We start from the raw sequence: 16,599 nt of genomic DNA on the forward strand, positions 1-16,599 counted from the left end.
ACTGGTTTGCTCCACGCAGTGCGCATGGGTGTCCTGTACTACGGGTGCCCACAGGGATTTCAGCTTTAGGCGATTCACCTACAACAACTTTCGGAATCTTCCCTGAACAGATCTGACACTACAGTGTACGGGATCACTGCTATGAGCACATATATGGTAAATATTTGGGTAGCAGGTGAATAATGTTAAGAGAGAAAAGGCATAATAAGGACGTTTTTCTTAGCAGCTAACCGCTAAATGTGTATTTTCTGAATGCTAGCTAAGTAGCCAATTAGCTTAAACCGACTCATGCGTTGATCAACTCCCCCGTCCGTTAACGTGTTGCAGTGCACAACTATGTAAGACTTGTACTATTATCCAAAGACGAAAGACCAAATCCAATATTGTAATTACAGCAACAAGGTATGTACTGTTCCCGTCTTCTCTTTTGTTATACACCCAATCTTACAGTGTCAGTAAGAAGAAGAAGAATATATACCTTGAATATGTTGTGACTTTGTATTTACGATACTGTATTATAGTATTTCGTCCTTGGATGACTATGAAAGCCTTCCGTAGTTGTGCACTTGAGAAGATAAAAACATAATACATCTGTGGATTGTGGGTGTAACTTGCCTAACGAAAGCTTATCTGTAAGAAATGATTGTCACAACTGCCATGAGCAAAGGGCATCATCTACGAGTGCATTACGTTTTGGGTGATATACGTTATAAGTTACCATAATTACTTAGGACGTACTGCAGGACGCCATTGTTGCCAGCTGGCTCCGTTTACCAGTAGGGTACTGTACCCATGCAAGTACCCAGTACTGTTGTGGAATATTTCTATGTAGATGCGGGATAAGAGTTGATAAAATAAACAGAGTCTGATGAATGCTCAAAGTAGTAAGAGTCAATTTAATGCTTGCAAGCAGGAGAGCGGACACACAGACACGTATCTCAGTGAACTGTGCAAACACTGTCAACGAAGTACAAGGCACATCATATTTTATGCATACGAGAATCACGCCTTTAGTTACCTCATAGGAAAGGAAAAGGGAGTATAGGTTCGGACAAAGGTTGATTTGTTCTGCTCATTGTTTTCGAGTCTTCCAGGTGCGTTCAACTGGGAGTCAGTCTCATACAGAGGTCAGAAACAATGTTTCTTCTCGTGTGTTGCATATGAACAACCTTGGAAGATAGGACATTGGTTTCATGAACTAATTAAATACCTCTGTAGGACTGCAGTGATCTTTTCCTGTGTCTCTGTACTTTCCCATCAGTAGAACAACATCTTTCAAAACATCCCAAGATACTAAAATATATTTTACCATTATTATACTTAATACATATTTTACCATTACAGTACTTACAACATATTTACAGTATAAGTTATTTCTTCTTTCCTCTAAAATACCTGTAGGTAGTCAGTACTTATTAAACACTAACAGCATAATGAATATCGTCTTTACTATAAAACACCCCGTATGTACGCAGTACTTACTAAAATAATTACAGTATATTGTTTTCCTCTAAAATTCCTAATTGTTACTCCCTTGTTCCACCTACATTTAAGTACCTGTAGGAACTGGTAAGAACGTGTATGTACTGATTCAAATAACAGTAGTACGCACTAAGTTAAGGTTGACTTACACAGTAAGTGCCAGGTAATTACACTGTAAGTTGCAGGCTGTATTATGTTACCCTTCTTTTATAGCATTGTTGAAGGGAGCCTGAAATTTAAGATGTCCATTGCCAACACTGCTTCTCTGTTATTGTTGTTCAATGGAACATGGAGTATTTTGAACTTCTAATCAAACAGGTAGAACTGGAACTGGACAAAGACTCCGCGGTACAAAGGTTACGTTGCAGCCTCAGCACGTCAACTCGCTTCATGCGGATAAGGTATCGATTCAGGTCATCCATTCAGGCTGTAAACAAGACCAATATGAGCTGACCATGGAGGTTGTGGGACTGATTTGAGGACTAGCAGCACATACGTTTCTACAATGGGAAGCCAGAGGAACGGTTTCAAGAAGGAATGCTTCATTTTGTCAGTGGACGTTGGGACAACAACAATCAGATGTCACATCTATGACAAGGAGGCAAATGTCCGAGGATCATGCTCCACCAAGGTATCCTTCACCCTCTCGCTGTCCATTCGGCTTTACAATTCTCAAGTACATCGGCCACTTTCATCCTGGTCTTTATGCAACATACACACAATCTAGATTATTTTGAGGCTAATCTTTTTTGTTTCTTATTCTGGTAATACTATCCAGGTTGTTCCCTTGTATCCAGAAGTTGGATATGTGGAGATGGACCCAGATGCAATTTGGGAAGGTTTTATCACTGTGGTCAAAGGAGCTGTGCAAGGTACTGTTGCATCATTCCCTGTTGCTACAACTATATCAAGAAGTAATAGGGATGTGAGTCATTGGACATAATAGGCACACCCTTTGACAAAATGACGCAATTCATGTTAAAATGTCTGTTTCTGTATATTTTTCAAAGTGAACAAATACAGCTGAAGACCGAATAACTTACACATTTCTTTAGGTATAATCCAATAACCAGCACTGCAATAATTAACACCATTAATAGGTGCAACATACTAGTATTTTGTTTTAAGTTTGATTTAAGGCAGTTCTTCTTTTCAAGGCTGTATCCTGTGCTGTTGTGTTATTGGACTACATTCTTTTGACATGGAAAAGGCTGTTTTGTCCACAATAGATAGAAACACTTTGATATATTTCCATGCATATTTGAACAGTTGACCAGACTGAATTGATTATATCTTATATTGTCATTGAAAGTATGTTGAACTCTGTTCTCACATAGGAAAGTTATCAAACCCAGGATACTACATTGAGACTGGACATCTGTCTCTGTCCTTAAACAGCAAACAACAATCCTAATGTGTGAGTGCCTATTTAAAAAAAACCTCGTCCTGTTTCTCACCATATCCATTTTAATGTGTGTGCTCATGATATAGATGCAGCAATACAAATGCGTCAGATAAACGCCTTGGGCATCTCCACTCAACGAGGCACCTTCACAACATGGGACAGGTAACATTTCCTTTAATAAAACACAGGACTTGTAGGAGAGCTGCAGTAGCACATTTTTAACCTGCCTTCATATTGGGTTTTTTTTCCATCATGCATTATTTAAGGTTGATTTTACTTCCTCTCTTTCACTTTGACAGGAACACTGGGGTTCCTTTCCATAACTTCATCAGCTGGCAGGATCAGAGGTCTGCAGACCTGGTGAAATCCTGGAACAGATCCTGCACCATGAAAGTGAGTCTTTTACTGCTTTGCATCTCTGCCTGTCAAGTACTTTTAGTGAATACGTTTAGAAGTTAGGAGACAAGATGAAATACTAGAACTTCTAAGTTATTTGAATGCAACTATAGGATCATTGCTGAATATCAAGACCCTTCGTTCAATATGGCTTTGATTGTCTTCATGACAACTGCAGGCAATCCAGGGCACGATGAAGGTGCTCTACTTGCTGACCAGGCAGAAGCGGGCGCTTGCAGCGAGCCTTATTGTCTTCTCCACTCAACATGTCACCTTCCGCCTCGTCTGGGCCCTAACACACTACAAACAGGTGTGTATCAAATTCAAACCGGTTAACTAACAGAAACTCTGACCGAGAGCAGACCTCCCAGGCTGTGGGTGTTTAAGGGTTAGTTATTAAAAAGAAAAAACAAAGCATTGATTTACAGCAAACAGGGAGAGGCTGTATCACATTATCAGCATTATCCTCACTCATTTACTTCTCATTTCAGCCTCGTCATGTTTCTTTCTTCTTCCAGGTTCGTCAAGCAGCAGCTGAAGGCAACTGCTGCTTTGGAACAATAGACACCTGGCTCCTGTTCAAACTCACAAAAGGTGGGAGGGGCATTTTATATGTAACGGCCATAGGAATGCCGTCCCCCTATGAGCATAATGTCATTCGAGAACAGTACAGTAATATATAATTTGGCCAGTGGATTGCATTTCACAATGTCTAACAGGATTTTAAGACCTCGACTGAATGTTCTTTGTGTTTCCAATCCTGTTGCATCACTGATTGGCTGAAATGTTTCAGCTAACTCCTGTGGGAGAGGAGGGGTTGAAAAATGCTCATAATAGGTTTCTTTTTACCTTTTGGAAAGAGATTGTGTGAAATATTCATTTGTCACTGAATCTGTTTCAGGGCGGGTCCATGCCACAGACTACTCGAATGCCAGTTCAACGGGAATTTTCGACTCTTACCAGGTCTGGTGTATGTCATGTTTATTTACGGTTCATTTCTGTGTTTGGTGTAAGGTTGTTATTGTCATTTCACTGTAATGTGACTTTTTTTCACAGATGTGCTGGAGTGGCTTTCTCAGCTTTCTTCTTTCTCTGCCTCTCTCTATTTTCCCCAAAGTAGAAAATACAGAGTGAGTCAACCATTTTCTATAAATTCCATCCAACACTTGAATCAAGCCTTAGCCAGTAAAAGTCTTTTAATATAACTGCTTACATTTTATTGCAGTTACCACAAGTTTTTTTTTTGTTTTTATGTTTTCGACCTGCTACCAAGATGTCAGAAGTAATACTACACTTTAAAGCTCGGGTTGTAATCTTGAGAAGCTCCAAAAGTTACCAGATCTAGCAAGAAAAGTAGGCAACACTGACATCCTGTCCCTGCAGGCCTCCCTCCAAAGCCACTCCACCAAAATCATCATTATGAACGTTAATTTTGTGTGGCAGAATTTAGTTTTTTTAATTAATTATTATGTTTTTTTGAGCCCGTTTTCTAGTCTTTTAATCTACTTTATACTGAAATACTGTAAACTTGTACCTCTTCAAGCCTCAAACTAAATCATTCTTCAGTTGAACTGCTCACGACAATACTTATTGCTTTGTATTAGGCGGTTTAACTTACTTAAGTGAATGTGAACTCATGTTTACGTCATATGAAATCATATGAAATACCAGTCTTAAGAGGGTTTTTTAAACTGCTTCAAAAATGGCTGATTACGGACGTGTCAGATTTATTTATGCTCTTGAAAAACTCTGATAAAAGCACATTTCGTTTCCGGGTGTGATATGTTATTTGTAATAATGTTGTAATGATTTTGGATGAATGCGTGACATGATGCATTGTCTCTGGTCTCTCCCTCATGATGCACCAGCCATGACTTTGGTTCCACAGACCCGTCCATCTTCGGAGTGTCCATTCCCATCATGTCAGTGGTGAGTTGTCCAGGTCTGTGGCGTCACGCACTCTGTTATCTGTGTGATTATGACTAATCACATTAGTTGCAACCTTTTGATTCTATTTATGCCAGAGTGTCCAAGCTGATGTCACCCTCATTATGTTGTAAATCAAGCCGAGATATTGAGTTAATCATCAGCAAGGAATGTGTGACAGGAGGATAACGTAACAGGAAGTAGAGTTCATGTTGGAGAGATGCCCTGCTCTGAATACAAAGGTATTGAAAGGGGGTCTTCCTCTGGACTGCCCCTTACTACACACCATCTGTGTTTTAGACATTTCCAGTGTTGCTCAGGCGAGACCAAACGTGTTTCGGGTTTTGTTTTCACGAAATACAACTGGCTTCCTCTGTCCCTTCGCCATAGATGGCGGACCAGCAGGCGGCCATGTTTGGAGAGTGCTGCTTCGACGTCGGTGATGTCAAGATCACTATGGGAACGGGCACTTTCATGGACATCAACACCGGGAACCAACCGCATACGTCCGGAGCAGGTAAAGCAAAATACACAGGTGCTAAGATGATTCTATGCAGATTTGTCCATACAGGCACATTACAAGCCAATGTTTCTTCTCTGCAGGTCTGTATCCTGTGGTGGGTTGGAAGATTGGCTCAGAGGTGGTGTATCTGGCGGAGGGCAATGCAGCAGACACCGGCACTGCAATCAAATGGGCCCAGGCGCTCGGTACGGAATAGCTCTGATGACTATTTATTTTTCATATTATTATAGAAACCGTGGCCGGTAGTTGAAGGGCTTCATAAAGTTGTATCAAAAACACAACGCTGGGACCAGTTTAAAGTTGTCTCTGTTTCAGAGGGCGTGTGTGTGAAACCCGTGTGTGTTATTGCAGAGCTCTTCTCTGACGTCCAGGAGACCAGCGACCTGGCTTACAGTGTCAGCGACTCAGACGGAGTGTGTTTCGTTCCTTCCTTCAGTGGCCTGCAGGTAGATGTGTACGATGTCAGTCCATCTGTGTCACAGAAACTTTTATATGCAGATGTGTAGACAATCATATATACGTATTCATTTTAGCACATGTAATCAATACAGGCATGGATTTACTTTTTTGTTTTTTTAGTTGGTCTCTGTGTAACATGGTTATGTGTCTCTTTTTTTTCTCTGCCCTCCATTGTGAACTGGCCTTTGTAAGTGTGTGCCCTGAATGTTTGTGGTTTACATGCATGTGAATATGATATCTAATGTTTTCTCATGATTAAGAGCTACATATAGTATACGTGTAAAATAGCATAGCTGCGCTTGTGCTCACTAGAAGCTGTTGAGTTTCACTTGAGGACGCTTTCAGACATTGTTTTACAAGGTCTGGTTTTCAATTAAAGACATCTGACAGGTCGTGTATATATTTCATTTAACCAAAGGCTCCTCATAATGATCCCAAAGCTTGTGCCTCCCTCATGGGCCTCAAACCTTCCACCACTAAAAGTCATCTGGTCCGAGCCATTCTGGAGTCTATTGCCTTTAGGTGAGTCATTTTGAAGTGTTTCTGTTTGACCTTCTTTTCTCATTCATGCCAACTGATATTGTCTCCTTGTACGCCTCTTATTCTTTGCAGGAACAAGCAGCTATATGAGATCATGCTGAGAGAAACCTGCATTCCCATCACAAAGATCAGGTGCAGTTTCCTCACCCCCTGTGTGAATTAAAGAGTATGTGATTGTAGTAATGTAAGCTTGCTGTAGACGGACTCAATATAGGCATTTAGCTCTCGTAGTCGCCTAACAGCCCTTCGATATTCCAGCTTATAGTGCAATATGTGATTGTAGGATTTGGATTTCCGCCAGCAAATTGGACGTAACAGGGTGTACTCTTTAGTACCCAACCTCTACTAATGCAGTTCAGCTTTTATTGGCAATGCATTATGGGTGGATATTTCTCTGATACTGTTACAGTTAAGTGAGTTGCAGTTTAATTGAGTGCACTCATCTTTCTTTCTTTCCGTCTCAGGGTGGATGGCGGTGTTTCCTCCAACGACTTTGTCATGCAGCTGACTGCAGACCTGTTTGGCAGAAAGGTAGCGAGACCCCAACACTACGAAATGTCGTGTTTAGGGGCTGCTTTTCTCGCTGGACTTGGAATGGGTACGCAGACAATAACTTGCACATGAAATGTACACTATGCTTGTATGCGTTTCAACTTCGAAACACAACTGCCAGCCGTGTGCAGCTGTGTGTCTTAGAGAGGCAGAAGCAGCTCTGTCAAGCAGTTACACACTTCAATGTTGCTCTTTACTTCCAATGTGGTTCTTTGTCTTCCTCTAAAAATATCACAACGCTTGATCGTGACATTGAGTTGCATTGAAAAGTTATGATCAAAAGCCCTATTTTTATATCTGGCACTGGCAGAGGAAGCCAACTGAAATGATGCTCTTTGTTATGTAACCTGTTTTCCTTTTAATTATTCACATTATGTAATTAGATTGTTATACATTAGTCAGTGCTTAATCAAATCAAACGCACAGGATGGATTTGTTCTTGTTGTTTTATAACGGGCCAGAAGCAGGTGGTGCTGATGACTGAATAATAATGTGAATCATGTGAGAAACATTAGTTCTTAGTGGATCAGTAGCCAAAAGTGTTGAGTGATATGTAAACAAAAATCTGCTCCACTTTCAGCCATTGATTAGTACTGTGTTTGTGGGCATGGACTCATTTTCATCCCTCACTGTGCCACATTCTGAATGTATAGGACTTCTTGTGTTATACATGGGTCATTGTAAAGGGTTTGTGTTAATGTTTACCTAAGTCTCCCTCTGTCCTCCACTGTCACTGCAGGCTTCTGGAGGACCAGGGAAGAGCTGAAGAAGCTGCAGAGCACCGACAGGACGTTTTTGCCCCAAGGGGCACCCAAGGGCGGTGCTTGCAGCCCGAGTCCGGAATACATCCCTGTCCTCCATAGCTGGGAGAGAGCTCTCCGGCGCTCCATGAATTGGTACAAGCCTTGAGACCGGACGCTCACACGGGGAGATCCTAGGTTTGACAGAGACATCACTTTGTGGTCCATGTGAAAAGCAGGCGGTCCAACCATCAGCTGTCTATCTAAACCTATTTAAAGGTACATCTTAAATGGTACAAAGAAATGGTAGCTAAATAGTTTGGTGATGGTGACTTCACAGCCTTGAATTGTTGTCTACATACAGACTACCTTTTACTTGATTTCTTCATGCCATAGCATCCTTGTCCTTCCTTCAATCCACATCTCAAGCCACTAGTGCCTCTTCTTATTACAGTATTTTATCCAGCTGGGATAATACTTGTACATGTTCCCACACGGGGGCGCTAATGACTGGCTTCATTTATGAACCGCCATAGTAACCGCACATGATATGAAGGACATTGATTTCCTTAACTGATCCACTGTTAGAAAAATAAGAAGCAGAATTTCAACATAAAAGAGGTTAGTATTTTGTCTTTTTAACATAGTTGTTTCTTCTTAAATTAACAGTATTTTCTCTTTGTTATTTTAAGGAAATGTTTGTCCTCTAGAGAAAACATACAGTCACACATGTCGCCTTTTGGAAATCTGGAGCAGCTTCTTCATTTTTATAATCATATATTTTAGCTGCAGGCTCCACCTCAAACTCAATCATTAAATGTGAGGATGTTGTTTCAATGTGACTGGAACATAAACTAATAGCAAATATGCTTCGCTCTGTGTCAGGGAATCCTACTGGATTTTAGTGTTTTAGCACCTTGTTGTCAGAAATGCTTATTGCCGCTTTCCTCACATCTCCATTGGAAATAACTAGAAAAGTGTGTTTGTTTAAGTTGACTGTGAGAGGGATTTGTTTAGGTATGTGGGGATTTGAAGATTAAGCTTTTCTGTTGTAGCTGTCGTACGGTTTGTGTCCGCTAACACATAAATTACAAATTTTGCTATGACGCATTTTCTGTTTAGATCAAGTTGATCAGGGATATAAATATGTACTGAACTGGCATAAAACACAATAAGAGTATACATGAAAATATGTATTTCCTTTCAATCCATGTTTTGTAATCATTTCAGTTATGAGTTTGTGTTAATTGAATTGTTCAATAGTGTACAGCCTTGTTTATGTCATATGATACTATTTTTACATGACCTGATGAACTCTGATGACAAAGTTCCGAATTGTAACAAATGACTAAGAAAATGTAAAAAGATGTATTCTACTTTCTGGGTATTGTTCAATGTTTGTGCCTTTCCCAATGCTGTAATAACTTTTGTTTGTTATGCAACGTGACCCTATGCATAATGCAAAAATTAACACCTCAGATGGAATCGGCATTCCATTTCTAACACTTGTACTTCATTCAGTTGTTGAATGGCAGATGTCGTCCCCAAGCTGCTGGGACATAACAAATGATGCATTTGTGTGATCAAAAATGTTTGTAAGTATTTTGTATGATGTTGAAGAGCTAGTATTAAAAAAACCCCGTAAATGATCAGCAGTTGCTTGTGGTGATTTGAGTGACTCTCGGCTACAGAAGGTTTCACCGACATGGTGAGTGAACAGATGCTGCCAAAAGGGTTTTACCTCCACATGGACTCTGGGGAAATGCTGTTGTCTTGTCCCTGGGGAATTATCAGGAACACGGGCTGTTGGATGAGTGTAGGGATGGCTTCCCATTGATGTGACCAACCTCACTGTGAGGGTTGCTATGGTAGCTCGCGGATGGAGTGATTGAGAACAAATGGGGTGTGTTTTCCTGCTCATGGTGCTGGTATGGTGAAGGGGGCGCTAATTGAGTGCACAGAAAGGGGGTTTTACTAAACAATGGGAGGATTGTGTGCTTGTCCTCTAGGAGGAAGAGCAGACATTTTGTGTACATCACACAGATCCATACTGTACAGCCTTTCTGCATCAAACCCCACTTCCCGCATCCCAAACACGTCCTCTAGCCTACATGTCAATCGCAGCTTTCTCACTCAAACACGGGCAGTTTCTTGCCAGTGGGTTTGGCTTGCAGTGGCATGACTTCGCAGAGAAATATGTGTTAGAGTGAGTGAGACTGACAGGACTAGCCCATGAATCAGTGCTGCCGGCTTTCACACTAATCAGTAGAACGTGTGTGTGTGTGCGCGCGCGCTGGTTTTGTGCTTGGTACCGCATTGTATGAGTTGTAGTGGACTCTGCCTTGCAACAAATTCAATCTGACAGCAGGAACTGGATGCAATGCGACCACTACTCCAGTCCCCCCTCCCCCACACAAGCTGAACCATGCATCAAGGGTCATTATATAACTCCCTCTTCTCTTTCCTCAATCTCGTAGAGACAGTGGGATTCTTCGCTGGGGGGGGGGGGGGGGCAAGGTTGGAAGTTAAGCTTTTGTCTTACTTTTTTCTGTCAGTGTCTCAGTCAGCCCCCCTGCTGCCTACAGCTCACTCCTTCTCTCTCAGCTCAGTTCATTTCAGTCATTGGCATAATCTGCCTCATGTGTACAAACTGGCAAAGCAGAGACTAGGATATACATCAAATTAAATATATTTGTTCTGCAGTTGAAGCTTATTTATTAAATATGTATATAAAGAAATTATGTAATAAGATAGCATCCTTGCCTTACTCCCAATAACACGCTCTGTTAACTGTGACACATCTGTGACACATCTGTTTACAGACACGCAGTCTCTCTCTCTCTCTCTCTCTCTCTCTCTCTCTCTCTCTCTCTCTCTCTCTCTCTCTCTCTCTCTATCGCTCTCTCTCTCTCTCGCTCACTCACACACACACAATCTTGCGCGCGCACACACACGTTTCAGTAATGCTCAATTGCCATAGCAACAAGGATTGGCAAATGCTCCAAATATTTATGCTCAACCAGTCAGTCACAAATGGCATCTTCATGGGCTTCAAGTCTGCTGATCACTGGCATATATATAAATAACAGCATTTTGTGTGTGTGTGTGTGTGTGTGTGTGTGTGTGTGTGTGTGTGTGTGTGTGTGTGTGTGTGTGTGTGTGTGTGTGTGTTGTGCAAACCAGAGCTTTCTAGACTGAATCAGTGCATCCATTGCTGTCAAATCACACTTGCAGCCTTTGGGTTTGGTTACTGGTTTGGTGAATCAACGTGTACCACTGGTACGCAGAAGAGCTGTTGTGAGGAACTGTAATAAATCAGGATGCCGTGTAATATTATTGTGATACCATAGAAGGCGACCGTTGCTGTTTTCTCTCTCTGAAGGATCAGCCTGTAGACACTTTGTATCAAAATGGATTTCCCAGCCTGTTCCCAAACACATGCAGCCATTATAATATAATATGTGATAGAAAATATATTGTGCGCTCTATTTATAATGTGTGCGCGTAACGGTGCGTCTCCGTGCGTCTCTCCGTCACTAACCAATGTACATCCATCTGGTCGCACTGCATCAGCTGCCACGGCGGGGCTTGTGTCGACGTCACAGATTTTTTTCTTCGCTTTCCTTTCCTTCCCCTTCTCGGTTTTTTTTGTTCCACCAGAGCATCTCTCTCTCTCTCTCTCTCTCTTTCGGCTCTCCCTCTCTCTACGCAGCTCACTCCACTCGCCGCCGCCTCGCCAGCTTCTTCGCCTCACTACATCGCCCGCTCCCCTTTTCTGCATTTTTTAAGAGGAAAGGTTACCGCGCGTTTTTGGACCAAAAAGAGTATCACCATGGCGAGCACCGAGGACAAACCCGCCAACAAGGAGAACACGTCCAGCTGGAAGGACTCCTTCTACAACCCGAGGACCGGGGAGGTGATGGGTCGCACGGGCAGCAGCTGGGGTAAGGATCCCCGTCATACAGCAGTCAAAAGATGCAGCCGTAACAGATGCGTGCCTGCTGATCATAAAGCCTGCTATATATGTCTGTGCATGGATGAATAAAAAATAACTGCCACATATTGGGTTAGCCATCATAGGCCTACATGAAGGTGTACAAGAGAAGCCTGTGACAAGAGGATCACCAATGATGCTATTAAAGGGGTTCACCATACTCTCACAAATGATCAACCAGGTGATGATCAATCATAACAGCAGAGATTTTTTTTTTGGGGGGGGGGAATATGTATCATCTCAATTAATAGCATTATCAGGAAATTGTATTCACAGTGCAGCCCCCAGTTGTTAACCCCCCCCCCCCCCACCCCCCACCCCCCATTACCTAATCATATCTGAGGAGTGTGCTACAGCATTGCTGAGCTGTATCCATAGCTGATCAGGCCATACATTTTATATAATGATTCCCCAGTCATTTCCAGAGTGAGGGAGTAACACGCCACCCTCCCTCCAGCAGCCAGCTCTTATAGGCTAGCGCGGGCTGTCAGGCTGCCTGGGCCCCTGTGCTGCTGTGCAGTGGGATGCTTCATTGCAGTTGCATGGCCGCCCACATTAGCATGCCTGTCAAGGTCAAATGGGATTCCCTCTCTCCTCTTTCTGTCCTTTTCAAGCACTGGGCAGGTGCATTGTGGGATACTGTTGGAGAGGAATGAGAGAAAGGGGGGATGTACAACAGGAAGCTGAGGGGTCCATCCCTTTTTTTCTTTTTTTTTTTGTTCAACTTAGAGGGCATCCGTGCTGTGCAAGCTGGATGGTGGTGAACCATTTTGAGTCAGATGTTTCCATAACTGTGGCTCCTTTTCTTCGCCCTGCATTGTGCATAAATGAGGCTTCAGATGCGTTCAGCACTGCAGCACCATCCCTAAATCTTGAGTGATTTGAAACCGAGGGATCTCCAGCGAAAAATGGCCTCAGATTTGTTAGCAGCAAGTAGCATTTCCCCCTTGATCCAAAATGGTTTCCCTCAAAGGGGTTGTACACTCAAATCAAATCTGAATTGTGTCCGAAATCATGTGTGGTTAAAGCTTGTAGTTAATCATGACCCCTGTCATTATGTCTCTTTTCTTTTCTATGTGTGTTCCTCTACCTCGCTCCAGCCCTCATCCTGTTGTTCTACCTGGTTTTCTACTGTTTCTTGGCTGGCATGTTCGCCCTGACCATGTGGGTGCTGCTGATTACTCTGGATGACTACGTGCCGAAGTACCAAGACCGCGTTCCCTATCCAGGTTTGTGTCTCTCACCAAACAGCACACAAAGGAGGACCGGGCCTTTCAGCTACTGTAACTGGCAGCATTGCTCTTTGGGGCATTCATTATTTATACTCACACCAATGAGATTGATGTCACAATAATGTGCTTCATTGCAGCTACTTTTTGTATTGATCTATTTTGAAGTCTGTTCCTGTGTGATGTCAGCAGTCTGGCTTGTCTGGATCAGAGAATGCTTTCTGTCCAGCTGTAATTTGAGACAAACCCTGATGAAGGCTGTGCATTTGTTTCTCCTGCTGGGGATCATTTACTACTTTACTCTATGTTTGTTTACTTTATGTCTTTGTTGCAGGGTTGGTGATTCGTCCGAATTCTCTGGATTTATCATTCAACAAATCTGACCCCCTCAAGTATGTAAACTATGTCAACCACCTGGAGTCTTTCCTGCAAAGTAAGTGCACTTTCCGCTGATACACTAAGAAATTAATATTAAAACGGATTGAAAGCAGGACATAATAAAACAAATTCCACTCCATTTCTCCTGGAATTTTTTCCAATAAGTCATTCCATTAACTTGAATACATCTCTGTTCATCTCTCTCTCTCTCAGGATATAATGATTCACAGCAGGACAGCAATGAGGACTGCACCCGAGGAGAGTATTTTCTGCAGGACGACACCGAGGACATGGCAAAGAAAGCTTGCCTCTTCAAGAGGGGCTTCCTGAGTCTCTGCTCCGGCCTCTCTGACAACAACTTTGGATACTCCGACGGGAAACCCTGTGTGCTGCTGAAAATGAACAGGGTAACTCCCACTTTACTTTCAGTGACCTGAAAATCACTGAAATTTGCTTTCAAAGTCAAAACATTTTCTTTTCATCTCTGTCTTTTAACCTTTCATTCCTTCCCACAGCTTCTACTCTCCATTTGTTTACTCGCCTGCTGACAGTTCCAAAAATAAATGATCAATTTGATTTATTTCTAATTTTGGTTCCGCACATGCTGCAGCCTTTCGACACAGTCTTCAACCTCTCCTGTTTCCCTCACCTCCTAGATAATTGGCCTGAAGCCCGTTGGGAATCCTTACATCAACTGCACAGTAAAAGTAAACACTTTTTCCACACTTTACTCTACATGTTGTTGTTGCTTGTATGTGTATTTTTTTTTCATTTCGTTCATATAAAGAATCCCTGATGACCATAACAGTGTCAATATTTTCTTTCTGTTGATCTTTCATTTTTTCCTTCTTTTTGTTTTTTTTTGTGTCCGATTTCTTTCTGCATGCTGTCACTGACGGCTTTAGGGTAAGATAATATGTAAATTATCAGGATAAGGCCATTAGGGGTGTTAACACATTTTTATTATGTAACAAGTCATTATGCAGGTGCCTCTAAACCCATCCTAGTGCCATTTCCAAGTCATTTTAATCTAATAGGCGCAATTTTCAGTCAAGATTGTCCTTTTGAAGATTAACACTACATGTTTTCTACTTCATTTAAATCTCCTCACTAACAAACAGAGGGCCATTGCTTTTCCTTTTTTTCAAGTCCTGTCTCGTGATCTTGAAAAATGTCTCATTTGCTTTTCATTTACCATAATAAGATGCATTTCATTTAATGTATACTTTGAATTGACTAACACGCGTTCTTCTGTGCAGAAAGAGAGCCATATTCAAATGCAGTATTTCCCCAGTGAGGGGCGCATTGATAAGATGTATTTCCCCTACTATGGCAAGAAAGCCCATGTAAGTATTTATCCCCCGTCAGATCAAGTGCGCTAACATCCTCGCCTCGATGTGTTATTGACAGACAGCTGTCTCCTTCCTGTTACAGGAGAACTACGTTCAGCCCCTGGTGGCTGTGAAGCTGCTGCTCACCAAGGACGACTACAACAAGGAGCTGCCGGTGGAGTGCAAGGTAGAGGGCACTAACCTCCGCAACGACGACGAAAGGGATAAGTTCCTGGGTCGCGTTACCTTCAGGATCAAGGTGGTCGAGTAAAAGAGAAGACAGCCGGTAAAAGGAAACCAGATGCAGAGGCTGCCAAGTTTGCTAAGGATTTGTGTTTAAAATTTGCTAAGAAAGGAAGGAAGTGTCAAACATGTCACAAAGACGGCATTTTGGGATGTGGCCAAACAGTTAGATGTAGATAGGAGAGCCAGTTAGATACAGATGTTGAATGTTGCTTTGCTGACATTTGTGACCCTTCTTTCCTTCATGATCTCCTCAAAGATCAAAGACACAGGTTCTGCTCCTGACCCCATCCAGTCTTTCATTCACCCGTTGCACTGTTCATTCTTCACTCAGTTTATTATTATCGTTATTATTATTTTTAGTATTGATGTGATTAGATAACTTTTAGCCATTGCAACCAAGCCATTTGGAGCTGTTGTGAAACTGGTGAGACAACTTTTTTTATGTTTTATAGATCTTTCTGCTGTCAGGAAGAGAGTGTTGTTTTCATCTCTCCAAACTGTGTGAACGACTGTATTATCGCTGGTGTTGAGAGGATTTTTATCTTGCTGTATAGTATAATTGAGAAAGTAGAATATTTCCAAACACATTTCCAGAGTATTTCACATATCACATCACAAATAATTCATGGGAACGTACCTTGATAATCAAGTATAGCCACTGTATCCCTGTATATGAAATGCCAATTACAAAGTCCCCTTCTACGTATAAATACATTGTGATCCTTATCATATTTAGAGAATTATAGATAGATCTTTGTGTTGTGGTCTGCGTGGCCACAACCCAGTCTTGTGCTGTCTGTCTGTCTGCATGTCCGTCTGTCTGTCCTCCCGTCTTCCTGTTTACTCACCTCTTTACTGCAATAGCCAACATGTGGGTGAGCCCTCAAGGACTAGATAAGTTGTCCCGCTCCACCTCACCGGGTGCTGCGTAGTGATGGTGGCTGAGGTGACACACACAAACACACTCAAGAAGGTACAGTTTGAAAATGAAATGCTTTTAAGGTGTAGGGGTGCTGAGAAAGCGTTGCAAAAATAAAAAAGTTCACTGTAACTATGTACTGTATATCTTTATGTGATCTGTATATCTATCTGGGTCTCAAAGATTGTTTGTTAGTTTTCTCTCTTCTTCGGCCTGTTGATCTGATTGTCTGCCAATCTATTAATCTTCAATGTATATATACACTATCTATCATATTTACTTAATTCACACTGTATTTTTGTCACAAAACACAATGTCTGTGCACTGTAAAGAAATAATTTAAGTAAAGATTTACAGGAAATTATCTTATTCAAAGCTATGTTTACACAGTCTTAAAAGGAACCTGCATTTGAAAGACCAACTTGTAACATCTCTTCAGGGTGCCTTAAGACCTGATTAAATAAATTGTGGAATAAAAG

The 16,599-nt window shown here is 41.9% G+C and overlaps 2 protein-coding genes across 3 annotated transcripts; both read left to right on the top strand.

The window, feature by feature from the left end:
• Positions 1 to 63: 63 nt before the first annotated feature.
• gk5 (glycerol kinase 5) lies at positions 64 to 9,675 on the top strand. 2 transcript variants are annotated; one of them, XM_079173473.1, is made up of 17 exons: positions 64 to 156; positions 1,801 to 2,113; positions 2,261 to 2,354; positions 2,974 to 3,049; positions 3,187 to 3,280; positions 3,462 to 3,593; positions 3,802 to 3,877; positions 4,185 to 4,246; positions 4,340 to 4,413; positions 5,152 to 5,212; positions 5,600 to 5,726; positions 5,813 to 5,917; positions 6,084 to 6,178; positions 6,610 to 6,713; positions 6,804 to 6,863; positions 7,196 to 7,329; positions 8,023 to 9,675. In XM_079173473.1, exons 2-17 carry the CDS (start codon positions 1,988 to 1,990, stop codon positions 8,190 to 8,192), a joined length of 1,590 nt encoding a protein of 529 aa, XP_079029599.1. In that variant the 5' UTR covers positions 64 to 156; positions 1,801 to 1,987; the 3' UTR covers positions 8,193 to 9,675. The 2 variants fall into 2 exon arrangements, with proteins under 2 accessions (XP_079029599.1, XP_079029600.1); XM_079173474.1 differs by lacking the exon at positions 64 to 156 and adding an exon at positions 335 to 402.
• A 2,180-nt stretch (positions 9,676 to 11,855) lies between these two features.
• atp1b3a (ATPase Na+/K+ transporting subunit beta 3a) lies at positions 11,856 to 15,226 on the top strand (the record flags this gene model as incomplete). The annotated part of the gene is made up of 7 exons (XM_079172757.1): positions 11,856 to 11,967; positions 13,118 to 13,246; positions 13,581 to 13,679; positions 13,838 to 14,031; positions 14,281 to 14,331; positions 14,884 to 14,970; positions 15,059 to 15,226. 7 exons carry the CDS (start codon positions 11,856 to 11,858, stop codon positions 15,224 to 15,226), a joined length of 840 nt encoding a protein of 279 aa, XP_079028883.1.
• Positions 15,227 to 16,599: the final 1,373 nt, after the last annotated feature.

The sequence above is a fragment of the Pholis gunnellus genome, assembly GCF_910591455.1.
Source record: "Pholis gunnellus genome assembly, chromosome: 14".
Classification (NCBI taxonomy): Eukaryota; Metazoa; Chordata; class Actinopteri; order Perciformes; family Pholidae; genus Pholis; species Pholis gunnellus.

What these genes read in the sequence shown, in the direction of transcription:
- gk5 (XM_079173473.1), top strand. Translation starts at nt 1,988, where the DNA reads ATGGGAAGCCAGAGGAACGGTTTCAAGAAGGAATGCTTCATTTTGTCA. An exon ending in CCTGTTCAAACTCACAAAAG is followed by an intron (nt 3,878 to 4,184) that starts GTGGGAGGGGCA and finishes AATCTGTTTCAG; the next exon opens with GGCGGGTCCATGCCACAGAC. An exon ending in ACCGCATACGTCCGGAGCAG is followed by an intron (nt 5,727 to 5,812) that starts GTAAAGCAAAAT and finishes TCTTCTCTGCAG; the next exon opens with GTCTGTATCCTGTGGTGGGT.